Below are 27205 nucleotides of genomic sequence, written 5' to 3' on the forward strand. Positions count from 1 at the left end.
GTGTCTTGATCTTGGACTTCCCAGCCCTTAGAACTATGAGAAATAAGTGGTTGTTGTTTGAGCCACCCACTGTGCAATACTTTTGTTACAGCAGCCCAAAGAGACTAAGACAAATGAGAAGTTTGGACACCAAGACAGACACACAGGAAAGACGATGTGAAGAGACACAGGGAAAAGATGGCCAAGGAATGCCTGGGGCTACCTGAAGCTAGGAGAGAGGCACAGCTCTCAGAAGGAATCAACCCTGCCAACACCTTGATCTTGGACTTCTAGCCTCCAGAACCATGAGACAGAACGTATCTATTGTATAAGCCATCAGTCTGTGACACTTTTGTTGTGGCTACGGTAGGGACAAGCCACAAGAGGCAATGACAATACTAACCTTGGCCAATATTTGTCAAACGCTTCCCTTGTGCCGGATGCTTGCTTCGTTGCTTTACTTGTCTCACCTGATAGAATCTTTGGGATACTATAACGAAGGTCCAAGTATTATTCCCATTTTACAGATGAGGAAGCTGAGGCCCAGAGAGGTTTAAGTAACTTCCCAAGGACACACAACATGAAAGAGGCAAGGCTGAGATTTAAATCAAAACTGTCCAGCTCCAGAGCCCAGGTTCCTCACTGAGCTGTTGAAGGGATTATATGAAATGGTGGCACAGTATTTGACACAGGGCTTGGCACATAGTAAACACCCACACTGTTACTTCATGTCATTATAATTCTTTGCAGCCCCTGCAATCCCGTGGTGACAACTGCCTCTACTTTCCTCAAGTTCTCTTCCACACGTTTGTCTCTGCAGTCCCTGGGAGCAGGGGCCTCTGACGGGCTAGTGACCAGCCTTATACAGAGCACACCTCTGGGCGTGAGAGACCTGGGGGTCCCAGGCAAGAGGAAGCTGAGGCTGGCAGCTGCCTATATGGGGCTCCTTCCTATTCCAGAGTCAGTTATCTCTGAGTAAACCGTCTCCCCCTTGAAGCTTTCTCTCACAGCGATCAGTCACAGGGCCAGGGCTAGGGCGAGGGTGAGGAAGCTTGTACCCTTGAGTGAGCACCTCCTTACATACTGTGCCCTAGGGGCCTCACTTGCCTCACCCTAATCCCAGCCCTGCTGAGCTACCTCGGCCTCCATTCCATCCCTCAAACATTCAGGAGGCGTTGACTAAAGGCAAAGAGGGGTGTCAAACACACTGGAGGAATTTTTTAAAAGGGGGTGGGGTGCGGTGGCGGAAGGGCACCTGTCTGCTTCTTCAAAGTGAATGAAAACAGACTTAGCAGGTCAAACTGCTGCTTCCTGCCAAGACCTGGCTGGTGGGACGTGGGACGTGGGAGGATGCTGATGCGCTGCTCCTTTGCACCCAGGTTTCTCCCACGTTGGAAGAATCATCCTCGGGATAGAGTCAAGTCACTGATTTTAATCTTCAGGGGTCTAACTTCTGCTGCTTTGATTCCTTAAATAACTTCCCAGGGATGTGAACTGCTGATTAAGAGACCAGATCTTTCATCGGGCATTTTAGACCCAAAAAAACAAAAAAAAAACCCAAACAAAAAACATCCTTTTGCAGGCTGAGTTGGCGCTATGACAACCAGGAAGTGGCAGAGAATCAGCCCAGATCTGGAAATTGACCCATCGCGTTCCACTCGCTACAGGGCAGGAAGCCAAACAAGCCGACAGAAGCAGCAGGTTGCTAACCCCGTGGGCATGGGCGCGGGTGGCTGTGGCCTCAGAGACACGCAGACCTGCTGGTACACTAGGGTCCACCCTGCCGAGCTGATGCCACCAGCTCCCCGCCCTCTCTTCCCTCAGCTGTGGGGTGGAGGCCCCCCTGCCCCCCTGCCCTACCCCGTTGCTGCTGGAGTTTGCCTTGGTGCTTTCACAGCTCTGCCGACAGGGAGGGCTTCTGTCATGAGGTTCCCGCCTGGGAACCTCACTGGCTGCTACCTGTGTGGGACTTGGCTCTAACAGCTGCCCCCAGAACTGAAGGGTTTCCTGTCCAAGCTTCCAAGGGCCATCTCGTGTCCACTGTTCTCAGCTGAGAGCCCTCTTCCTGTCCAGCCCTCCATCCTCAGACACTTCTGTTTGCTGACCTGAGCAGTCTAGGAAATGGATCTTTGTTTGTTTTAAAAAAACAGTGTTTGAATGTCTAAAACTGGGGTGGGGGGGGAAACAAAAAGGCCTGGAAATGGGGAAGTCCTCCCGCTAACACACCATCCCCCCACCTTGGGCAAAAGAAGGATAGCAGTCGATTTCTAGGACTCATTCAGTGAAAATGTCTGGAATTCCCCTGCAGATCTGGTGTGAACTGTGAGACCTGGTTGTGGACCCGGGTTCAGACCGCAGGGGAGGTGGGGCCCGGCAGGTTACAGGGTGTGGAGGCCCTATTGGCACCAGAGGCAGAGCCCAGGGAGATGGAGAAATCTGGAGTTAGCTCGGGTCCAGATGGGCTGCCTTCCCAAAAGTCTGCACCGAGAGGGGGAATCCAGATAAGAAACAAGGGGTGGCAGGCCAGAGCTCTTAAGAAGGCCCAGGGTGGAGGAGGCAAGAGACAGTCTGGGCTGCACTCAGCCCTACCTGCGGGTGATGTTTAGGTACCTCGCTTGTTTGGGTGGGGAGTTATCTGGGGTACATATAACAAGTCCATGGGATAAGTAAAATGGGATGTTTGTAGGCACATTTTAGAGTTGACGAAGTTAAGAAGGAGAGGTTGACCAGCAGTCTCTTGATGTTTCTTCCACGTTTCTCTGCCTGCTACCCAGGGCCTGGGGGCTGCAGGAGACCCTGAGACTAGGTCATTTTGTCCCATTGCCCTTTCTTCCTCTCTGTCGTTAATCCCTTACCTTGTGTCAGAGGATACCTTACCTTACCTCAGTACCTTACATATACTATGTCTTTTCATCTTCACAGCAAATCTATGAAACATTATGCTTCTTTTACGTCATGCTTCTTTTACTGATGATGAAACCCAGTTCCAGAGAAAGTAAGTAACCTGCTGGAGGTCACTCAACTAGGAGGTGGCAGAATTACGATAGCCTCCCACTTCTGCCTGGCTCCCAAGACTGTGCTCTTGCCCATGGGTACCTGTGGGTCTACGTGTGAAGCCTTTAGAAACCACATCACCCCTCGTAAAAGACAGGGCACCTGTGTAAACAGCCTTCCTTTGTGTCCCAGGGTCAACAAAACAAAAACTAACTGCACAGAGCACTGTACAGGACACTGGGATGAGGTGGTGAACCAAACGCCCTGCCCCGTCCTGGAGCTGATGGACTGCTGGGGAGGGCAGATGGTGCATTATCTCAAATACCCCCGTGTGCCAAGAGCTGTGAAGGAGAAGTGATGAGTGGGAGCCTCCTGAGGGGGGAGGGCCCTAAACCAAGATCAAGTATCATGGGAGGCTTCTTGGAAGAAGCGGTGTTTAAGCTGGGTTCCAAAGGTTGTGGGTTTCTCAACCTCAGCACCATAAATATTTTAAGCTGGGTAATTGTTTGTTAGGGGAAGATGTCCTGTGCATTGTAGGATATCTAGCAACGTCCTTGTGTTCTACACACTAGATGCCAATTGTGACAAGCAAAACAATGTCTCCAGATATCGCCAGATGTCCCCTGGTGGGGGGCGGGGGGAATCACGCTTGTGTGCGAACAGTTGATGTAGGTGGAAAGGAGAAAAAGCTTTCTATGTGGGGGGGCGGGGGAGGGAGAGAAGGATGGAGGAAGGAAGGAAGAAGGAAAGAAAGAAAGAGAGAGAGAAAAGAAAGGAAGAAAGGAAGGAAGGAAGGAAGGAAGATAGAAAGAAAGAGAGATTATGGCTTATTTGAGGAGGTTTGAGTAGCCAAGCCCAGCTGGAGCAGAGAGACTGAAGGGAAGGGTAAAAGGGAATAAAGCTAGAGAAGCAAGATGAAACCAGGACACACAGACCCTTCTGGTTCATGTTGAGGATCTGGGACTTTATTCTTAGGGCAAGAGTGGATTTGGATGATAAAATAATGGTGACTCGGTTGACTCAAGCTGAGGCAGAAAGGCAGGAGAAAGGGATTCATTCAAGCGGCACCCGGGAGTCAGAACTGACTAGCATTAGGGAACCCCTGAAGCATGTTCCCTCTGCTGTTACACTCACGTGCTTGGATCCCGTCATCCCGGGAGATCCTAGCTTGCCATTTTGGATCCACTGAGGATCCATGAGTTCTCTTCCACATTGTAGCAACCTGGTCTCCGTTTGAAATAAGGTTTAAAATACGAGTCTCTGTGCTCTACTGTACGGCACAGATCGCTATCCTAAAGAGTCCTGGGCTGGGAATCAGAAGAGCTGGATCCTCGTCCCACCTCTGCCACTAGCCAGCATCAGGAAAATCACTTTCCCTTTCGGGGCCTCAGTAAAAACGAGGGGCCCACACTTCATTGAGTCATCTCTACCATACCTAGCAGCCTGTGAATATCAATGTTTGCCACTTAATAGAAGGATGAAATTGTTTCACTGGCTCCTCTTCAAAAGGACTTCTATCACTTTTGGTAAAAGGCGTCTTCTGCTGCAGATGACAATCAGAAATGGGGGGGCCGCGACTGAAGGGCTCGTCGAAGACAGTCCTGCCGCGTGGAGAGACTGGGCACAGAGACTGGGCCACGCTCGGATGTGGTCTTCCCCAGCCAAGGCTCTGGGGCAGGATCTTCCCCGCAGGGCGTAAGCACCGCCGCTGTTGGCCAGTCCCAGCTTAGGAGACAGTGGACTTGGGAAGGCAGGCCTCAGGCTAGATGGAAAGGGAGCTTGTTCTTGTCCGTGGCCTTGGCTCTGAGTATATATTTGGCTTCCAAGATGCAGTTATTAAGCAGCAGATGCCCGGTGGGGAGACATGTCCAAAGTAGACATGCGGAGATGGGCCCGGGCTCCCAGACCACCATATCTAGAAGCTCTTTTCGGAGAAATATTATGAACTTTCTGGTCTCTGGGTCTTCTGACAAGTTTGAATAAATGCTGCATCCTGGAGTCAACCAAGCTGTGGAGAATTAGGACAAGCTTCCATTCATACTTGGAAAGGAGTGCTAGAAGGGAAACTGCCCTCCCTGAGCCTACCGTGGGGGCAGCAGTAGTGGCCAGTGCAACTTACAAGAGAAAGGTAAATTTGGAGGACGAAATTGGGGCGGTAAGTCCTCAGTCGCTCCTCGCATGTGGAGATTCCTCTTCCATTGCCAACCTTGGGTGGTTAGGGTATGATTTTATGGAAAGAGCTTGGCACGCTTTCTTAGCTCCGCAGAGGACTCTTCGGTAGGAGAAAGAGAATCAGAAACTTAAACAGCCCCAAGCACTCACACACAGAGAGAGGAAATCATAAGTTTGATGTTCCCCAAGGCAACCACACTGAGACCTCAGGCTAAAACACATCAGGCTCTCCTGGCTCTGCCACCTGTTTTATTTCTGTTTTTCCTGGTGCATGCAGGGCATGGTGACAGCCCGGGCAAAACGCCACTTGTTGGCATGAGATGAAAGGAAACTGGATGGGAGGAGGAAGGCCAAGTTCATGTAGCCATTGGTTTTCTTCTGACAGCCGATTCACTACCATTTGCCCTTACCTGCTGGACAGGAGGGAAGCATGGGCTGGATGGGAGGGAAGGAGAGACCCATCTGGGGCCAGGAGTGAGGAGGGGGAACCTGCTTCATGAGGCTGCTCCCTGTTCGGAGGTGAATCGTGTCCTCCCAAAAAGGTATGTTGGAGTCCTAATCTTCAACACCTCAGAATGTGATCCCATATGGAGAGAGAGTCTTCATAGGGGTGATCAAGTCAAAATGAGGTCAGTAGGGTGGACCCTAATTCAGTACGACTGGTGTCCGTATAAAAAGGAGAAATTTGGACACAGAGTCAGAGACACACAGAAAAGACGATGTGAAGAGACACAGGGAGAAGGTGGCCCCTACAAGCCAAGGAATGCCAGAGGCAACCAGAAGCTAGGAGAGAGGCCTGGAACAGATTCTCCCTCACAGCTCTCAGAAGGAGCCAACCCTACCAACACCTTCATCTTGGGCTCCTAACCTCCAGAACTGTGAGACAGTGTTTCTCTGTTATTTTAAGCCATGCCGTTTGTGGTGCTTTATGATGGTGGCCTTAGGAAACGAATACACCTCGCTGGTCATTTCTTTGGGAAGTGGGCCCAGGAATTGGCTATGACGTTCCTGGGGGAGATTTTCCCAAACCAAATTATTTGACCCATTTTCAAATTGATTTCAAGGGGCGTTGGCATAGGAGTCAAGTGGAAAGAGCTTGGATCAGGATAGAGGTGACATTCAGGATATTTAACAACTGGTATAGGTCCTAACCACACGGAATAGGCACATGGGATTGTGCCGATTCTGGGGTGTTCTGGCTGCGTCAGTGCTGGACCTGGAGATACGGTCCCAGGCTGGAATCCAAGCTCTGCCACGCACTAGCCCTGGCCCTTGGGCAGTTTACTTCATCTCCCTCGGTCTCCTTCTTCTCATGTGTTAAATGAAGATAATAATACCTATGTTGTAGAGACTCTTGTGATGATAAAATGAAGTAATTAATGTATGTTATAGGCCCCACACAGCGCTAGGCACAAACACTGATTCTCATAAATGCTAGTTCTTTAGGAAATCACTAGTCGAATGTGGTTTCCCCAGCAACGTGTTATGTTAACCAGAGGAAATTTCCATTTTGAATCCTACACACAGTGCAGGAAGCTACAGCTTAATTTAAAGCCAATTTTCAAGAATAGGTCAGATATATTTTGGAGGGTAATTTAGAGGTTCTTTCTTTTTTTAGCATCTTGACTCTTTTTTAAAAAATTGAGGTAGGGACTTCCCTAGCGGTCCAGTGGTTAAGAATCTGCACTTCCACTGCAGGGGGTGCAGGTTCAATCCCTGGTCGGGGAACTAAGATCCTGCATGCTATGCAGTGTGGCCAAAGAAAATAAAAAAAAAGAAAAAAAAATTGAAAAAAGGTTGAGGTAAAGTTGACATAACATGATGTTCATTTCGGGTGTACAACATGGTGATTTGATGTTTGTATATATTGCAAAATGACAGAGGGTCTTTCTGTGGCAGAGCAATGGGAATGTAGTGTGTGCAGTGAAATGATGGGTATTTTTACTTATTAGGCTTCATATCCAGGACTGCTATGACCCACCCAATTTTACCTTTCCATAAAAGTACTGATTTTCCTCTCTTTGTACACGAATGCTTACACTCAGAGTTCTGAAAACAACTTTCTTTTCTTGATTTCTCTCTTTTTTTTTTCTTTCTGGACATTTACATTGCCTCTACATTTTAGATACTTAAGTAACTTTATGATAAATATACTCATGGAGGTTTTGTTTATGTTAAATATAACCTATAATCCCAGGGTTACAATTACTAGGTCAGGGTGTGTGACTGTCTGCGTGGCCTTTGCCACGTAACACACAGATCTTTCCCCTTGACAGTGGCTGTTTACTTAGAGCCTTGGGCCCTCCCAAACGCCTAGGAATCTTCATTTCAGAAATAATCTATGTTTGGCTTGCTTTTATTTCACTGGGTTGTGGGGAGGGCAAAGAAGACAGCTGGAAGGAGATGGGCAAACCCCAGTTTGCACAAAGAGATGTCTACTTTCTAAGGGAGATGAAGAATTTAGGGGTAAGGCAGACCTGGGTTCTAATCCTGACTGCCCCTGGCCAGTTATGCGGCCTTAGAAAGTGACTGGCCCTCTCTAAGACTCGTTTCCTCGTCTCTGAAATAAAGACAGTAACTCTATCGAACTCACCGGTCTGTTCTGAGGATGAAGTGAGAAAGTGCACCACAATGCTGGATGCAGTGCTGGGCCCACAGCAAATGCTCCGTGGACATGAGCCGATTCAGAGATCAGCAAAAATGCTCCGCCCCCAAACCTGTGCGGCGAGGGCAGAGCCCATCCCCGATTTCTCATTTTTCCTTTCATGGTCTCGGATGTACATAAACTCACACTTGCCACAAATGTTTCCCACACCTAGGTTTGATGCTTGGTTTTACTTACCAGTTTTCCTTTCAAAAGTGTGCTCAAAGGTGTGTTTTCCTATCGGGGGTGGGTGGGTATATGCAGAGAACATGATAAAAGCAGCTTTGCAGCCAGAAAAGGGGGCTTAGGGAAAGAATGGGGTAGGGTTCTGGGACTATTTTCTTTTCACTTATAGATTAGACAGCCTCTGAGTCAACAGTTGGTTGTGCCCTCCTCCCACCCATCTCCATCCCTAAACTGCAGACGTGAATGCTGCCTCCTGCCTGCTCTCAGCCCTTCTCTCATCACGAGTGGATGACTGGGTACCACCGCCGATATTCCACTGACAGCTTTTTGGATGGGGTGGCAGACAGACCCAAAGTTGCTGGGCTCCTCTGGAGTCCTAATAATTTGGGAAAGCTAGGAGCTCTAAAAGCCAGCTGGGGCAGGAAAATGAATAGGCCTTGCTCCCGACTCTATAGGGCATGAAAGAGCCTTCGAGAGAAGACGGAAATATTTTTATGGAGAAGTCGCTGGCCAGTTTCAGTGCCTCTGAGTTGGTGGATACAAGACAATGTCCCCAGCACTAGCATTCACCTGGCATCCTTGGGTTCAGACAGCTCGCCTCTCAGAGTTTCAGTTTTGAAGTGGGTAAAAATGAAGGTAATTATGGCTGCTCCCCACCTTGAAGGCTTGTGAGCGGGCTGAGAAAAGTCAGGGTTTCCCTGACATCTGATGAGAACCCCACAGTGTTTCTCATTAAATCATCCACGCTAACTGATCGTCATTAGCTAACATGGAGATTCCGGAACTCTGTGATCCACATTTTTTTCTTAAGTCTGTTTTTTTCGGCTGAGCTGCACAGCATGTGGGATCTCAGTTCCCCGAGCAGGGATCGAACCTGCGCTCCCTGCATTGGAAGCGTGGAGTCTCATCTACCGGACTGCCAGGGAAGTCCCCGTAATCCACATTTTTAAAAAGTCGCCAGTGAGCACCTGCAGGTGGGCCGCCTCACCTGAGCTAGTACTTTACATTCTACCATTTTCGATATATGTTTCTTCAGGATCATCTATTGGTTAAACCACGAGAGCCCAGGATAACCATGGGAGGCCCCAGGATTACCCACAAGGGCAAACAGGTCCCAGAAAGCCATGCCCTAGAGCCAGGAAATCTGCACATGTAGGCAAACAGCTGTTCTCCGACAGTCAGCATGTGACATTTTGGGTTCTTTCCTTCTTAGTGATTAGAGACTTCTGACTGGTAAATAGGAGCCCAGGCCAAGGAAATGAAGAAACAGGGTAGAACGCTGAGATGCTTCCTGATGAGCTCAGGAGAATCTAGCCTTGCACCATACGCAGTATTCATCTATCCTCCCAGAAGGGTAGTAAGAGGAAGAGCAGGTAACCTTGATCAAGCATGAATTGGCCAGGGAGTGTTCTAAGCATTAACCCATTTAATCTGGACAACAGCCTATGAGGTAGGTTCTAGTATTTTGCCCATTTTCCAGATGGGGAAACTAAGGCCCAAGGAAGTTCAGTCACTTGCCAAAGGTCACAAAGCTAATATGCATCAGGGCCGGGATTTGATTCTAAGCCATCTGTCACCTGAGACCGTGATCTTAAGCATTACCCACAGTGCTGTCTTAGAATGTTCAACTGCCTATAATGAATTTTAATTCAGTTCCTGCATTAGACAGCTTTGAGGCTTGAGTTCTGCTTCTTGCCAGGTGCACCTGTGGGACTCTGTTGGTACCAAACTGTGCTCATTTTATTTGTATACATCTCATTTGGAAGCTTCCTATATAACTCTCCGGGACCCTCTACCCCTCTTATGTCTCTGCATTCAAAGACAAAAACAAACAAACAAAACCAAGTGCAAAGTTTCCACCAAGGCTTCTCTTTTTTAAGTCCTAAAACCACCTGCATCTCCAATTCCATTGAGAGTCGGCTGTGATCCTAATAGGGCTGACATGACACATCTCTGGTTTCTTCCTGAAACAACATCCATCTTAGCTGCTGCTGGCCAGACTAACACCAACAGTATTATTTTTTAATTGAAATTTTTATTGAGATAATATTAGATTCACATACAGTTGTAAGAAATAATACAGAGATCCCTTGCACCCTTTATCCAGTGTCCCCAATGATAACATCTTATAAAACTATAGTATAATATATTGACTACCATATTGACACTGATACAATCTGCAGATCTTATTCAGGTTTTCCAGCTTCACTTGTACTCATTTGTGTGTGTGTGTGTGTGTGTTAATTCTATACCATTTATCACATACGTGGTTTCCTGTGTCTACCCCCAAAGTTAAGTTACAGAACAGTTCCATCACAAGAGGGATCCTGTTGCCCTTTTATAACTACATCCATGTCTCTCCTGTATCCCCACCTCCTTTTTCACCCCTGACAACCACTAATCTGTTCTCCATGACTAAAATTTTGTCATTTCAAAGTGTTACATAAATGGAATCATATAGTATGAAGTTGTTGAGAATTAGCTTTTTTTCACTTAGCATAATCTTGAGATAATCCCCTTGAGATGCATCCAAGCTGTTACAAGTATCAACAGTTCATTCCTTTTCGTTGCTGAGTAGTATTCCATGGTATGGGCATACCAGAGTTTGTTTGACCGTTCATCTGTTGAAGGACATCTGGGCCATTTCCAGTGTTTGGTTATTATGAATGATGCTGCTATGAAGAGTTGTGGACAGCATTCAGTCTCTCACCATCATTAGTATGATGTTAGCTTTAGTTTTTTTGGTAGATGCTCTTTATCAAGATCAGGTAATTTCCCTCTATTTCTAATTTGCTGAGAAGTTACCATCTTTCTAATACTTGTGAATTATAGTACAACCCTCCCTGATGGTAACACTTTCACAGAACATGTAGGGTGGTCTTTTTATAATGAGGCCAGATCTACAGGTACAGTCATCAGGTGGGCCCTTTTGTTTCCCAATGAATAAAATCATTTTTCACAGCCATAGACTCAGCTCATGCCCATCATGGTAGCTATTTATGACACATACCTTCTTTGCTTTCCAGACAAGCATCTGTAGGGCATCTGTAAACCCTCACACAGCAAAGCTACATCATACTGGTTTACACACATTGTATGCTCAGGAAGTAGCAATACCAAACACTTATATAGCGTTTCATGACTCACTTGACTTTGACAGTGACTCTGGGAAAATAGGTCTTATTAGTCCTGCTTCCAAGAGCTGAGGCTTAAAGAAGTTAAGTGATTTGCTAAGGCCATTTGAGTTTTAGGGAAAGAGCCAGGACTGTCTAAGCCCAAGCCCACATTGGTTCCCCTCCAGCAGAGCTGGTGGGTAAAGAGACCTGGACTCACTGATCCCTGAAAGTCTTTTCCAAGTCTAAGGCACTGGGAAGCTATGACAACTTCCTGCTGACTCAGGAAGCCAGCACCCTTCAAGTGGCAGTATCTTCATTCACATCATTCTTGCCCTGCCTGGCGCCTAGATAGAGTTTCCCCATCACTGCTGATGCTGTTCCCATGACCAGGGATCGTCTGCCTTTGTCTCATGGGCTAAATCTCCTCTGATTCCATTCACATGAATTTCTGACCTTCTATTTTTCCAATCTAGCACATGCTTAACATGGATTCAAATAAACATTGCGAAGTGTTTCTTTTGTTTTGTTTTAGCGACATTATTCTTGGAGGTCTCTTTACACCATTCCCAAGCTGCCCTTTGTTTCCCGCCCTTCAAATTCTTCACATGGATGTCCCCAGCATTCAAGGGCTGCTGCATCCCTCTCACCATCACCACACAATCCTGGGTACAGGCTCTTCATAAACTTATTCGATGAGGATTCATTCATCACGGCCTGTGCCGGGGCTTTGTAAGGAAATGGAGAGCATTCAAAAGATATTGATATCTTCAAGGAGTTTATATTCTTCTTATTCACCCTCTGTTGGCCACTACTTGGCTGTGAAAGTGGCATTTGAAAGAGCTCAAGTGAAAAACCAGTCTAAAACTCTTATAAGCTAAAAGCTTATGTTGATAGTCCTTTAAGGGATATCGAAATCTGCTCAAGAGAGTTGTAATGCCAAAGCCTGAGGTCAGCTCAGCCTTTTGGTGCCTGTCACATGCTCCTGTTCATGAGGGAAGGAGCAGACTTGGGTGCTACAGCAGCATACTTACAAGTTATCCCATCCACGGCCCCCAACTCTTATCGACTTCATTGGGGTATATACACAGAGAGAAGTGGAGTAGTAGGAAGAAGGTAGGACAGGATTACTGTTTGTCTTCATTAACACCCTTTCTTGGGTTAGAAGTGGGACTTTGGAAGGGCCAGTTGGGCCATCTGGAATATGACAATGAGTATATACCCAGAAACATTCAGAAGAAACCCATTGCCTGATAGTATCTTTACCTTGTTAGCTCTGGCCAAGGACACATGTCATGCCCATTGGCAGGAATTCTGAGCCAGGATGGGGGAAAATCTCAGAAGCCAAAATGCCATCTTGTTCTCTTTTTAGACTTTAAAAAATACCTCTCCTGTTCTGATCACCTCTCCCTCCATCCTTCTGTGACCCCAGCAACACCCCTCCTGTTCCTATTGCCTCTCCTGCCATCTTTCCATGCCAACAGGGCAAATACCACGTAACCAGATATGTTTGGGGATAAGTTAGTTAACAGGCACACGTGTAGCAGAAAGAGCACCTTTGTGGCCTCTCTGTGGCAGCACTGTGTGTATTAGCAAAGTATTGGAAATAACTTGAAGATCCATCAGTAGGAGACTGGTTAAATAAATAACAGGGCATTGGTATAATGGAACATGACGCGGACATTAAATCACGCTGTAGAAAAATAATGACACGGAAAAATGTTTTTAGTGTAAAATATTGGTGGAAAAAGTTGTGAACGTTTGTGCAGTACAACCTGAATCTTGTGAAAAATAAATGTGTGTGTGTGTGTGTGTGTGTGTGTGTGTGTGTGTGTGTGTATCAGGGTGAAGAATTTCCTCCACAGCCTCCTTTCCCCAGAGCACCAGTCAACTTTCTTACTTGTGAAGCTCCCCGGGGAACCCAGCTGATCACAGCATATATCTTCTCTTCCTGGAACATCCTTACTCTCTGCTCTCAGACTCTGAACTGGTCTAACTTGTGAGAGAATCCGAAGTTCTTTCCCTACTAGTTCAGTTCAAAGAACGGGTCAGAGAATCCTGGGGCAGAGGATGGAAAGTGGCAGAGAACAGACACCATCTAACTGAGGCTTATTCGCTTGCACAACCTCAGGCCAGAGACATGTCTGCCTAGAACCCAGCAGTTTCTCATTTATTGATTTACTTATTTATTGTTCGCTGTGTTGGGTCTTCGTTGCTGCACACGGGCTTTCGCTACTTGCGGCAAGCGGAGGCTACACTTCATTGCAGTGCGCGGGCTTCTCATGGCGGTAGCTTCTCTTGTTGCGGAGCTCAGGCTCTAGGCGTGTGGGCTTCAGTAGTTGTGGCACGTGGGCTCAGTAGTTGCAGCGCACGGGCTTAGTTGCTCCGTGGCATGTGGGATCTTCCTGGATCAGGGCTTGAACCCATGTCCCCTACATTGGCAGGTGGTTTCTTAACCACTGCACCACAAGGGAAGTCCCAACTCAGCAGTTTCTAAGTGTTTTCTGGACTGCCTTATATCCTGAGAAGCTGGAAGCAGGCATAGACCTCAGGGCCCAAAGGTCCTTGGTTCTGCTGGAGCTCAGCTGCCCTTCAGAGGAAGCCTGATGGGTTACTTGTTCATCCAGCCCCGTGGGCCCAGGTAGGAAACATCCATACCAAAGACTGTTGGTTTACACCTTGCTTGCCTCCCCTGCACTTAAGAGCTGAAACTTGCTCTTAAGTGGCTACAGTGCAGGGGAGGCGAGCAAGGTGTGACCCCTCTATTGCTCACTTGCTTCCCATATTCCCCCATAGCCTCCTTTGCTGAGTCCTTTCTCCTCCCCTCTTGCACACTTTCCCGCCATAGTTCCTACCGGAGTAGGAGTTAGATTTACACATAGCCATCATCTATTTTTTTAAATATTTTATTTATTTATTTTTGAAATTTATTTATTTTTGGCTGCGTTGGGTCTTCATTGCTGCGCACGGGCTTTCTCTAGTTGCGCCGAGCAGGGGCTACTCTTCATTGCAGTGCGCAGGCTTCTCATTGTGGTGGCCTCTCTTGTTGCAGAGCACGGGCTCTAGGTGCACGGGCTTCAGTAGTTGTGGCATGTAGGCTCAGTAGCTGTGGCCCACGAGCTTAGTTGCTCCGGCATGTGGGATCTTCCCGGACCAGGGATCGAACCCGTGTCCCCTGCATTGGCAGGCGGATTCCCAACCACTGCGCCACCAGGGAAGTCCCCGTAGCCATCATCTATTAAGCATCTGTTACGTGCCAGGCACTGTGCTAGGCATGCGTGCATGTATCCTGTAATTTCAATCACCATCACAATCCTGTTTGGTGCATACTACTACTCCCATGCTATAATGGAAGCAGAAGCTTGTCAGGATTAGGACCATCCCAAGGTTAACGGAGGAGTCGATGGGAAGTCAGGAGTCAAACCCAGATCCTCTTACACTAAGTAAAGATCTTTTCCATCAGGCCACCTTGCCCTACAGGTTTTCTGTGCTCCCTTTCTTCCCTCCCATCTTCACTGGCACACACAGGAACACAGCCCTTCTCTCTCTCTCGAGGTATCAGGGAGAATTCCACACAAGTTCCAATGACCCAGTGGCACCTACAGCCTGAGGTTCAGGTCCATTCAAGAAAGGAGCTCCGTTCTGACTCAGCATGAGCAGTTGGCCTAGAATCACATCCCCCAAATCCTCAGATCTGGCCCAGACTCCTCAGGGCTCTCCAGTCTTGAGTCAATGGTGGCAACTCTCTGAGATGCTATAGCTTAGCCAGCAACTGCTCCCTGAATCTCTTGGCCCTGCCGCTGCCAGTTCATTTCCTAACAGCTTTTTTTTTTTTTTTCCCCTCCATCAGAACTTCCTGGCCTAATACAGCTAGTCTTGCCAGATTTCTTATGGTGAATGACGGCCTGCTTAGAATCAAAGTCTGAATTTTGGAATAATCTGAGAAGGTGCAGCAGCAGTAGGTAATCTCTGGTACCATCGATTCAGATCCCAGGGCCCAGGCAATGTTTTATAGAGGCTTCCAACCCCTACTCCGGTTTCTCTCTGAGACCCTCTGTCTGACTCTATCGTCCGGGGAGACTGCCATTTACTTTGGTTTACCCTCGGATTTGCAAGGTTACCTTGGAAATCTTAGTTGAGATCTTTATGCCTATTTGTCAGCACATATCAGTAAACGGGAACAGAAGAGAGCTCGTTTCCTGTTTCCTTCCTAAATCTGGTTGCTTCCAGAGAGAGAGGCTAGAAGGTGGGGGAGAGGGGAGCTAGAGGGTCTTCAAACTCCTAGACAGTTCAGCACTTCCGAAAGGGGACTCGGAGGGCATGTGACCCAACACCGATTGTTTACATATGAGGAAACTGAGGCTCAGCGTGATGTGACTTTTCCAAAGTCACGGAGCAAGTTGACGGCAGACTCTAGATTAGAACCCTGTTCCCACAACCGCATGCCATGTTTTGAGGCGAACACAGTGGATTTGAGATTTGGGCTGTGAAGAGCCATGGCAAGTATCCAATAAAGATCTGATGATTGAGTGAGCTTCCTTCTGGGTGCTGTGTCTGAGCTATCGATGGGCAGGACTTCCTAGACTCAGGGGCCAACAAGCATCTTGGACATGGACCACCCATACGGTCCCTTCCTCCACACCAGCGGCACATCACTAATGCTCAGGACCAGTTTGTATCACAAGCTCTGACCCAACTTTCTTCCCTGCCTCACCAGCAGATGCAAACCGTCACTCACGTGCTACTGAGTCCAAAGGGGTGTCTCCCTACTGTGGGGTACCATGCTGCCAGGATCCAGCCCTATGTGTGCATGGGGGTGGTGGGCACTGCAGAAAGGATAAGTCATATTATGGGAAACTAAGAGAAAGTCTGAGGCTTGGGATAAGTTTGCTTGACATCTTTGGTGTTACAGTCTGACAGGATTAGACAAGGCACAGATAATGTCCAGAACGGCATTAAAAATTTTGTGTTTGAGGTAGGTTTTCTTCGGGAATATAAAAGAAGAAAGCAAAACTACCCATAATCTTTCTACACAGATAATCCTGTCATCGTTTTTCGTAAAAAATAAAAGTAATAATGCATATACTTAGAAAAGTCATGCACTATAGAAAGATTTAGAATAAAAAGTTAAAAAAGGACATGGAGGAACCTTAAATGCATATGACTAAGTGAAAGAAGCCAGTCTGAAAAGGCTACACACTGTATAATTCCAACTATAGGACATTCTGGAAAAGGCAAACTATGGAGACAGTAAAAAGATCAGCGGTTGCCAAGGGTGGGGCGTAAGAGATAAAGAGGCAGAGCACAGAGGATTTTTAGGGCAGTGAAAGCACTCGGTATGGTACCACAGTGATAGGTACATGTCATTATACATTTGTCTAAACCCATAGAATGTACAACACAAGAGCGAACCCTGAAGTAAACTGTGGACTTTTGGTGATCATGACGTGTCGGTGTAGATTCCCCAACTGTAACAAATGTACCACTCTGGTGGGGAGTGCTGATAACGGGGGAGGCTAGGCATGTATGGGTGCAGGGAGTGTATGAGAAATCTCTGTCCCTTCCCCTCAATTTTGCTGTAAACCTTAAACTGCTCTAAAAACAATCAAGTCTTAATCTTAAAAAAAAAAAAAGAAGTGAAAGTCTCTCCCCAATTTCTCTGCCCAGTCCCTATTCAAGCGAAGTGAACAGCTTCACTTGCATAATTTCAGATAATCTTCTTGAAAGCAAGTATTGTACTAGAGTATATGTTGATGCTAGTTTATATCTTTTTTCTTTTTTCAGACACAAAGCAAATAAACACTGTTTTGCATTCTGCCTTTTCACGTAATAACAGATTTTGGAGACTGGTCTCTATCAGTCCACACGGAACTCTCCCATTCTGGGTAATGGCCACCCAGTTCAGAAAGAATGGAGAATTATTCTTTCCAGAGCTGGAAAGGACCTTTGAGATCCTGGACTCCAACCCTCGGTTTTTAGACATCAGAAAACTACGGCCCAAGAGGTAAAATTCCTTGACCCAATGCAGCTGGTGAGTTAGAGACAGAACTTGCTGTCCACGTCACTCTTTACCAAGTCACGCTTCCGCTGTGTCTTTGATGGGGACGTCTGAAGACTTTCAAAGAACGTCCCTCGCATTCTGCTCATCAGAAACGCTTTTGTTTTACTGTATTAGCAAGTGCTTTTTTTGGTGGAGTATGTGCATTTGGGGAGCAGTTTTTTTGTGTGCGTTTGAAACAAAATGGGAGAGTCAGCATCAATAGATATTTAATGCAGAAACCACGCATCAAGAGAGTTTTCCTAGTAGGTACTACTCAAGTATCTCTTTTGTCTTAAAACTGTTAGAATTAAAGGTGAAATTTTCCTTCATTGGGCAGTTCCCACTTTTTTTTTAAAATGTATTTATTTTTGGCTGCGTTGGGTCTTCATTGCTGTGTGCGGGCTTTCTCTAGTTGTGGCGAGGGGGGGCTACTCTACGTTGCGGTGCGCGGGCTTCTCATTGCGGTGGCTTCTCTTATTGCAGAGCATGGGCTCTAGGCGCACAGGCTTCAGTAGTTGTGGCACGCAGGCTCAGTAGTTGTGGCACGCGGGCTCTAGAGCGCAGGGTCAGTAGTTGTGGCGCACGGGCTTAGCTGCTCTGCGGCATGTGGGATCTTCCCAGACCAGGGCTCGAACCCATGTCCCCTGCACTGGCAGGCGGATTCTTAACCACTGCACCACCAGGGAAGCCTCAGTTCCCACTTCTTATTTCTATTCTTTTTTTTGTTCTCCTAAATATCCCTGCCCACTTAAAAGGATAATTTACACTTCTAATACTTTGTAGTTTATAAAGTACATTCATACGTTATCTTCTTGCTTTTCAGCCTTATCTTGCGAGTCAGGCTGGCATGATTATACCCATTTAATATGTGAGGAAACTCAAGACCAGATTAAGTTCACATATGTAGCGAATGTGCCACCAGCTGTCACACGAGTCTCCCTTAGTTCCCGTCCCACTAGACACAGGGCCAACTGGTCTATTTACTGCTGGGTTTGGGGGAGGGGTTGTTTTTGTTTCTTGGGAGATGAGGTTTCGGCTCACAAAGTTAGAACTTATCAGCCAGTCATAAAAACACAAACTAAAAAATAACTACTACTTTACAGGATGTTAGGAGAGAAAATGTTCCATGCCACACAGAATAATACTGTGTCCAATCTCGTTTAGCACTTAAACCAGAACATATTTTTAAATGATGGTATCATCACTCTCATGACATTAAAACTGACCAGGTCTGGAGTAATGCATCTGCACAAGTTCAGATGTTATTCTTCTAATGGGTCACTTCCCGTCATTGTATCCACAAACTGGTTACTGAAAAGTAATGGCTGAAATGAATTCCTACTCTTACCACATCCACTTAAATTTCTCAAGACCTCTAAACTGGAATTCACACACTCTGGAGCAAAGGGGATAAAAACTAGGGGAGGTAGGGGTGGGGCTTCTGTAAGCCTCCAGGCTCATTAGAAATTATGACTCATCAGATTCTCATTCCTCTCAGGTCACCTTCCTAGTGACATAGAACCTGGTTACAGAGAGCAGGACAGTTTCCCCTTAACCACCCAGGATGGTCATGGAATGGGAATCCTAATCACACAAGGCACAATCACGGTAAAAGGAATAACTTACAGAAGACAAGACTGGAGGATGGGCAAGCGAGTTGCCCTAAAAATGTCAAGGCTTTTCCTGGTTACAGTGATGAGCTCTATTTTTTGTTGTTTCAAAAGATAGATAGAATATGGATGGATTGATAGAAATTTCAAGGAGGCAAATTTTAGTACCTAAGGAAGAAACTTCTAAAGATGGAGGTTGTGGGGTGAATGGTTAGGACTATAGGCTTTGGAATTACAGACCTGGCAGATGAGAAATCCCAGTTTGCCACATACTACTGTGTGACCATGGGCAAGGAACTTAACTGCTCCAGCTTGAGTTTTCTTTCTCACAAAGTTATACAGGTACATATGCAAGTTCATGAAAGGCAGTGACCTTGTTCTTTATGTTTACTCCTGTGTTCCCAGCCCTCAAGGCCCAGCGTCTAGCACCTATTAGTTGCTCAATGAATATTAATGAAATGATTGAATTTCTTGGATCCTTAATGAGACAGATGCTGGGATAAGCATTTTCACTCCTTTCAAACACATTTGTGGAACATCTACTGGCTGCCAGGAGCTGGGCTCCACACGGTAGTCTTTACTACCATTATTGTTACTGCTATTATTATTATAGTTGTTGTTTTGTGGTGGTGGTTATTAAATAAGTCACTATAGGTAGTGGTGAGTATCCCTATTTTTGGAAATGCCTAAGCTCACGCTGATAACAAGGTGGTAATGTTGACAAGGAAATTCACACACCTCTGTAAGGTATGGAGTCATAACCAAATCTGAAATCGTAATTCTGGTTTTCCATAACTCTCGAGCTAGCTAGTTAGCACTTCCTTAGCACTTTTGTTCTTTTCCCACAGACACACTGTGGCAGGGAAACTTTGCTCCACAAGCTTCCTCTCTGTAAACGCTGTCTGTAATTTCAGTGCTGTTTTAAACTCCTTTTGGCTGAAAGAGAAGAGAAGGTCCACTTGGATACATTTCAACCCAGGATTCTTTTAGTTCAAGTCAGCTCTCCTTGGCACTACACATTCCCCTTCCTTTTTTTTTCTTTTTCTTTAATTGAAGTATAGTTGATTTACAAATGTTGTGTTAGTTTCAGGTGTATAACAAAGTGATTCAGTTTTATATATAATATATATATATTATATATAATCTCATACTTTTTCAGATTCTTTTCCCTTATAGGTTATTACAAAATATTGAGTATAGCTCCTACATCCTGCTTCTTTTTAAAAAATATTTGGGAACTGTTGGTTTTGAGTCCTACCAGACATGGCATCATTTCATTGCTGATATGAAAATGTGTGTGTATGTTTAAGAGGAAGATAATGAGCTTTACACTGCTTATGATCATTTCAAGGCCATATGAACGCCAAGACTAAACTCTTTTAATCTTCTGTCGTATTATCTTTGGCTTTTTTTTAAAGTTTGTTTTTGCTGCACCACGTGGCTTGTGGAATCTTAGTCCCCTGACCAGGGATCGAACCCAGGGCCCCGGCAGTGATAGCACCGAGCCCAGTCCTGGACTGCCAGGGAATTCCCCTATCGTTGGCAATTTTTTTTTTTTTTTTTTTTTTTTGCTGTACGCAGGCCTCTCACTGTTGCGGCCTCTTCCGTTGTGGAGCACAGGCTCCGGACGCGCAGCCTCAGCGGCCATGGCTCACGGGCCCAGCCGCTCCGCGGCATATGGGATCTTCCCGGACCGGGGCATGAACCCGTGTCCCCTGCATCGGCAGGCAGACGCTCAACCACTGCGCCACCAGGGAAGCCCCTATCTTTGGCTTTTCAAATGTCTGGTACCACTGTCTGTGCTAGAGCTGTGCTTGCTGCTATGTAATTAGGAATGGACCACACTAATTGCGTTGGTGATAATGGCAAGCTCTGGTCCCAGCATGGACCTCTGATTTCCCAAAGCCAAATATCTGGGAATTAGGAAATTGCTGGTTGGCTGGTTGGTTGAAACATTTGGCTTTTATCCCAGCTCTTTGGAGGAGGCACAACCTGGTGAAGAAAGAGAAGAGCTGGTAGGAGAGGATGTCCCATCTGAAGGTCACTCCCAACCTGTGAAGCTCTGTGAAGCTTTGGGCTGCTCCACACCTTGGCCCTCCTGTCCATCCTGCAGCCAAGTCCCCTTGCCTTGGATGGGGCACTCCCATGCCTTTTGGCTGTAGGGACTCTTACTTCAAGATATCTTAGACAGTTTCTGGCTACGAGCCACCCAACTCATTACTTTTGCAGGTAAACTAAGGAACTTCAGAATCCACTTTAGAAACTCAGCCTGAAGTCCACATTCAGAATTTTCTCTCCTTGAAAGCATTCTACAAGTTTCAATTCTCACATCCTTTCTTGGAAGATGATCTTTGAAGCCACATTTACAGGCTTAAGATTTATTGGCCAAGGGGCTGCCTGAGGAACAGCCTCAGGTTAACAATGGCTTGACCAGTCAAACTCTCCCATCCAGATGGCAGTATCCTGACTGAGCAACTTAGCATGAAGCCCCTCTTCTTTCCCCTCCTTTGCCAGCTCTTATCCCAACAATTCATCTTCTGGCTACCAGGTTACTGCTTGTCTCTAGCTCTTGACCTCTTTTTTTTTTTTTTCTCACTGAGTTCTTGCATTTGTAATTTATCCATCTTCCTGCTTGGTTCTCTGGTTCCTACACCAATTTCTGTGGGGTACCTTTTGTCTTAGAATCTGCCTCAGGGTCTATATCTAATTCTGTCCACCTTAGATGTATACACTCAGTCATCTTCTGGTGTCCCATTGCAGGGGTGGCTTTAAGGGTGCCGTCACATAAGACCCATGCTCAGAAGGGCCTTGTATTTGGTTTAATGCTCTGCTGTTGACTTCTTGAAATTCTAATTATTTTACCTTTGAAACTGTGTTTTGGAAGTGAAGCCTGATTGGATAATGGAGCATGAAGTTGAGCAGAAGACAGAGGTACAACTATTCTTTGCAGGCCCATGTAGTATATAGCATTCACGATGCCCCATGAGCACAGAATTCCAGTGGATCCACAATGCAGGGGAGTTCAACAACAAACAAGAGGGTTAGGTCAATAACTAAGTAAGCACACACGTTGACAGCCGAAGAGGCCAGGCTTTCCATTCAACCCAGAAATTGCTTCAAATGCAGAAAGAGAGCAATGGTGTTCTAAGAAACAAAAATAACCTAAAACCCCATCACATCCTTTCTTGCTTAAGTGCCCTGTACTAGCCAACCACTTATGCTGAAAATGATGACAGAGGAGGAAAGACTAGGGTAGGAGTATGGAATAGCTCCTTTTCCTTTCCTTATTCATCAGAAAGCCAAGACTGGTAGAAAGGGCACCTATAAAGTATGCATATAAAAAGGGAAATAAAAGCAGTTGAGTTCATTTTGTCCGCATTTCCATGGTTCCAGTAAGAATAAACTACAGGGCTTCCCTGGTGGCGCAGTGGCTGAGAGTCCGCTTGCCGGTGCAGGGGACGTGGGTTCGTGCCCTGGTCCGGGAAGATCCCACATGCCGCGGAGCGGCTGGGCCCATGAGCCATGGCCGCTGAGCCTGCGCGTCCGGAGCCTGTGCTCCGCAACAGGATAGGCCACAACAGTGAGAGGCCCGCGTACCGCCAAAAAAAAAAAAAAAAAAAAAAGAATAAACTACATATGCATGTACAAGCTACGAAACGTGAATTGTGTAACTGACATGATTTCATATACCAGTTAAGTGTTTTTATATTTCCACTTAAAACTGGCATTGCACACTATAAAGATGAATAGTAAATTCATGCCAATAATTTAAAATTGTAATTTTCTTGAAATGACATTAAATAGCAGATAAAAACACCATTCCAGTCGAGAGAGAAACCATGAAAGAAAGGGGAAAACTTTATCTTTTAAAACTTTTAATGACAACTTTTTCCTGCTTTTTTGAACAAGGAGCCCCACATTTTCATTTTGCACTGGGCCTCACAAATTATGTAGCTGGCCCGGTCCCATGGCTTCAAGACACGTCCACAAGCACTGATAAAGCTGGCTCCCATCCAGGCCTTTTTCTTGCGTGACTTCTTTAGGCCTTGTCACTCCCCTGTCCTGGGACTTTCAGTTGGCATCAATGGATATTATCTGCCCCTTTGGTAAAAAACAAAACAAAACAAAAAAAAACCCCGCCCAAACATAGCTCTAAATGGATGAGAAAATGGAAGTAAAATGATGTGGTAGGGACTTATACAAAGTCACGAGGTATGCCAGGAATAGGGACATAAGCTGACTCTCGTCTAGCCTTCACATCCAATGCCATGGCCTGTCAGCACCCATCTCCACTGTGGGCATTTGAGTCCTGAACATCATTTGAAAATACCAACAGAGTCATGCATTGCAACATTTTGATCAAACCCAGCTGGGGCCACTACAGCCCCACAGGAACAGCTGTAAAGCAAAAGGTTCTGTCCTTCAAGAGGTTTTGCACAGAACATTCCAAGGCCCCAGGGGAGTCCTGTGTCTTGCTCAAGGTCAGTGGGAGTTGATCGACAGGCCAGTACATGCTTCTTTTGCAGCCTTGCTAAGAATCACATGTCTACATCTTCCCAGGCAGAATATCTTTTCTAATCATTGTATCAAAGTCATTAGAAATTCTGAAGGAAGAAGATGCTCTCATTTCCTTCCTTGAATTTCTTAGAGAATAAGACATGCAAAATCAAATCTGGGGGTCTTGCACCCCTGGCCAGATCCCTACTAATCAGAAGGAACTCCGAGGCAGAACAGACCACAGCCACAGGCACTTTGCACGTTGCCTGCACACCCTTCAAGTGGTCACCTCAAGTCATCCAAATGGATTTTTAGGTTAACATCTCTTAACAGATTCTAACCGCCCCCTTGCTGTTCTCTTGGAGTCTTCCATTAAGAGTGCAAGGGTCCACTGAACCTAGGTTTCCTCCCGAAGCCTCATAATTGTCTTTTGTTTGGTGCTGAGATGCCCTTAGCAACACAGCCTAATCCTCCAGGTGTTTCTGGGCTAGTTCATGTTGCTTCTAAACCCCAAACCTCTCCCTCTATGCACAGCTGTGTGGAAGGACAGGTCCTTGAGAGAACCAACATCTTCAGACTGCTCTCTCCTGAAGCCCACTGGGTTGCTCAGCCAGCACTGCAGCCCCAGTGGAAGGGCCAGTTGCCTTTTTGCTGGAACAAACTTGCAGTTGCTGTCTCCTCCCTTTAATCAGGCACGGGGGTGGGGTGGGGGGGGTAGATTATCTTATGGGCCACGCTGCACTGTTCTGGTTCTAACAGCAATAACAGCGATCATCTTTCTTTCTCTTTCCATCAAATGCTCATTGCAAACACACATTTACAAATTTTGGGTTGCCATTTAAAATAATCGTCACAAAAATATTTTAGTGAAACGTAAAAATGCTCTGACACAATGATGGCAAGTGGGAATAAAAACAGGATACGGGAGGTCCTTAGCTTTGTAAATAGTTTATGTTTAGGTATAGAAAAAAATACAGGAAGGAAATATATCACAATGGATTTCTTTAGGTTGGTGGGATTAAAGGTAATTCTGTATTTTCTAAACGAAAACACATTTTATAGGTAAGCATTACTTTTGTAATCCACAAGTTATTAATATTAATAAGTGGTGCGCACCGGAGAAGGCAGCAGAGGGGGAAATCTGCCATTGCTACTTTCCATTCTCTCGCCACTAAAGTTTTCCAAAGTGTGTGGAGGGGTGGGTATGGAAGTGGAGGAACCGTCCAGATCTTAGCCCTGCCCTGAGTGGGCTGGCCTGACCAAGGACACAGCTTAGGTTTCACCTTGGAAATGTAACCAATTCTGGGGTAGAAAGTAGGCAGTGCTAGCCATCGGCAGGCAGCCAAAGCATGGGGTGAGGGGCAACTCTAGAATGCCCATGGAAAACACTGAATATAAGACTCTATTACCACTCTGAAATCACTGCATTAGTGATCCAGAGTGCCCCCTCCTTCCCCCATGGCCACTCTGCCCTTTATATTCATCAGGCAGTAATGAATATGCCAGAGACTTACGGGAAATAAAGGGAGTCATGGTGTACCTTGCGATGGATTGAAATAGTCCATCTATGCTGTATTCCTACTACTTTATCTGCTGCCGTTATTACTAGTACTGCTATCAGCACCACCATTTCCACAATTGCTACTACTACTATTATCATTAATCCTTTAAGTTTGTAAACTACTTAACAATCTACAAAGTGCCTGGGCTTTGCCTGACTAGAGATGACACTGGACGTGGCGTTATGGGAAGGCAGAGGTAGGCTGGCGCCAGAGATCTCAAAGGGAACTGAGCTGACTGGCACTTAGGAACAGAGCAGAATTGTCCATACATTTGTTTTCATCCCCAGCTGTCTGGGCCCCAGACAAATCCACCGTCCCCAACCACACCCATTCTCCCAACTTGACTCTGCTACAACTGTCCAGAGCTAGTTTAGGCAACTTCAAGGATTAAGGATTAGGAGCGATGGCCTTTATCTGGCCAGAGGAGCTGCATCATGCCCAGATCCCACCAAATGGGGTGGGAGAAGAGGAGAGAGAGTGTTTTTCAAATATAAGGCCATTGCCTCTGCCAACATCTTCCACTTTCTCACATGAAGCCCCTGGAGTGACCCCGACTCCTCCGGTTTTAGAGACTTTAAAATTTTCTGTGCCAAAGTTAATTTTTAAAACGCCCGACTTTGACCTTAACCCCCAAAGTGTACTCGGGAATGTATACCTCACCTTCTTATCCCAATAAAAGGGCTCCGTTTTCCTCAAGCCTAGCAGCTAGCTGGTGTGAGAACCAGCGCTACACGGAGTGAGGCAGGGAGAAGAGCTAGAATGCAGCACAGCTCAAGCCCAACCTTGGACTAGCTTTCCGTTGAGATCGCTCTCTTCACCTGGCAACCCGGGCCCCAGCAGAGCTCAGAGAGAAGAAAGTGCATTTTGGAATCCATTTTGCTTGAGATGCTGAAGGCATCGTAGCAAACTGCCCTTTGCTACTGGGGCCAAAGAAACTTGGGGAAGGACTTGACCCAAGGACTTGACCCAGAGGGATGCGGTCAGCTGCGGGGAAGGTGAGGGCGAGCTCTGGTTCTAACGATCCCTGAGGCAAGCAGCCACTGGGCATGCCGTGGGTGCGGGTGGCCCACCCTGGGTGCTGCTGCCCGCATTTGGACCCAGGGCCACTGGCGAGCAGTAGTAGCAGTAGCAGTCGCCGCCAGGCCGGCTGGGTCCCCATCTCTCTGTCCAGTTATTTATAGGCGAGATTTACGAGCATGCGGGGGAGGAATGCGAGATGACAACGAGTTTTGGAAGGTATAATCCTAAAAGTCACACTTTTCCCAAAGCGCCCCCCTTTCAGGTTCTCCTTCCCAGAGCGGCACGGTCCCAGCGGGGGCGTGTGCGTCGCGGCGCGCCGCGGCGGTCGGCTGTGACCCGGAGGCCCGGGGCTGGGGAATGGGGACCGGCGCCTGGCGGGAGATCGGGAGGGCAGGGAGAGGAGGGGTCGGGGGCGCGGCGCGGCTCACCTGCCAGGCTGTTGTAGCAGTCGATCTCGATGGCTTCCACCGTCTTGCTCTGCTCCTCCGAGAGGCTCCCGGGGTTGGGGGCCCCGGCCGGGGAGGCCGCGTACGAGTCCCGCTCCCGTTCCCCGGAGGCCGGCAGCAGCCCCTTCAGCTCCAGCAACGCCCTGTGGTATTTGCCGATGGCTTCGCGGAATTTCTTATCCTTGTAGCACTGCGCCCCTTGGCTCTTGAACTCGTGCGCTCGCCGGATGAACTCGGCTGGCTCCGCAGCCGCGCCACCCTGGCCCCGCGCCGGGGTCCCTCCGCCGCCGCCCGGGACGCACAGTGGCGGCTGCGGCCGTTGAGCCTCGCCGGCTGCCGGCGGGCTCGGGTTCCCCTTGGCCGCCGAGCCCTTCCTCTCCATTCGGCCGCCACCCGGCGCCCAGCGCGCGCCGCGATCCGCCCGCCGCCGCCGCCGCCGCCGCCGCGCCCTCCCGGGTTTAAAAGCGCCGGGCGCCTGCCCCACGCCTGGCAAGCTTGGCCGCGGCCGTGACACCCCGCGGCGGTCTGTCGTCCCGCACTCCCATTCTCCTCGCCAGCTGCGGGAGGCTGCTCTCTCCTCCTCCTCCTCGGATTGCCTTCCCCTCCTTCCCTCCTCCCTCCCTCCCTCCCTCCCCTCCTCCCGCGCCGCCCGCCCTCCTCCTCGCCCTCCTCCCCTCCCTCAACCTGCGGGCGGTGGCGACCTGGCCCTCGCGCGCTCCGGGGCTAGCGGTGAGGGGGACCGAGGGCCTGCTGGGGTTGGCGGTGATTGTCGCTGACCCGGAAGAAGCTTGGCTCGCCTGAAGGAGGGGAGGATTAATGACAAAGACTGGCCCTTTCTTTCCCATTCAATCCAGCCCTCGGAGACGCGCCTAGTCTGAAAGAGGCACACGGGGGAGGGGGTCTGTGTGTGTGTGTGTGTGCGCGCGCGCGCGCGTGTTCTTT

At 47.5% G+C, this 27205-nt stretch overlaps 1 protein-coding gene across 2 annotated transcripts in view; it reads right to left on the bottom strand.

Annotated features, from left to right (window-relative positions):
* TTC9 (tetratricopeptide repeat domain 9) overlaps positions 1–26794 on the bottom strand; it is a 39016-nt gene extending 12222 nt beyond the window's left edge. For both annotated transcript variants that reach the window (XM_060140104.1, XM_060140110.1), the window contains exon 1: positions 26246–26794. In XM_060140104.1, coding sequence (XP_059996087.1) covers positions 26246–26645 — 400 coding nt within the window. In that variant the 5' untranslated portion in view covers positions 26646–26794. The remainder of the gene's footprint in view (positions 1–26245) is intronic.
* Positions 26795–27205: the final 411 nt, after the last annotated feature.

The sequence above is a fragment of the Lagenorhynchus albirostris genome, chromosome 1 (genome assembly GCF_949774975.1).
Source record: "Lagenorhynchus albirostris chromosome 1, mLagAlb1.1, whole genome shotgun sequence".
In the NCBI taxonomy this organism is placed as follows: domain Eukaryota; kingdom Metazoa; phylum Chordata; class Mammalia; order Artiodactyla; family Delphinidae; genus Lagenorhynchus; species Lagenorhynchus albirostris.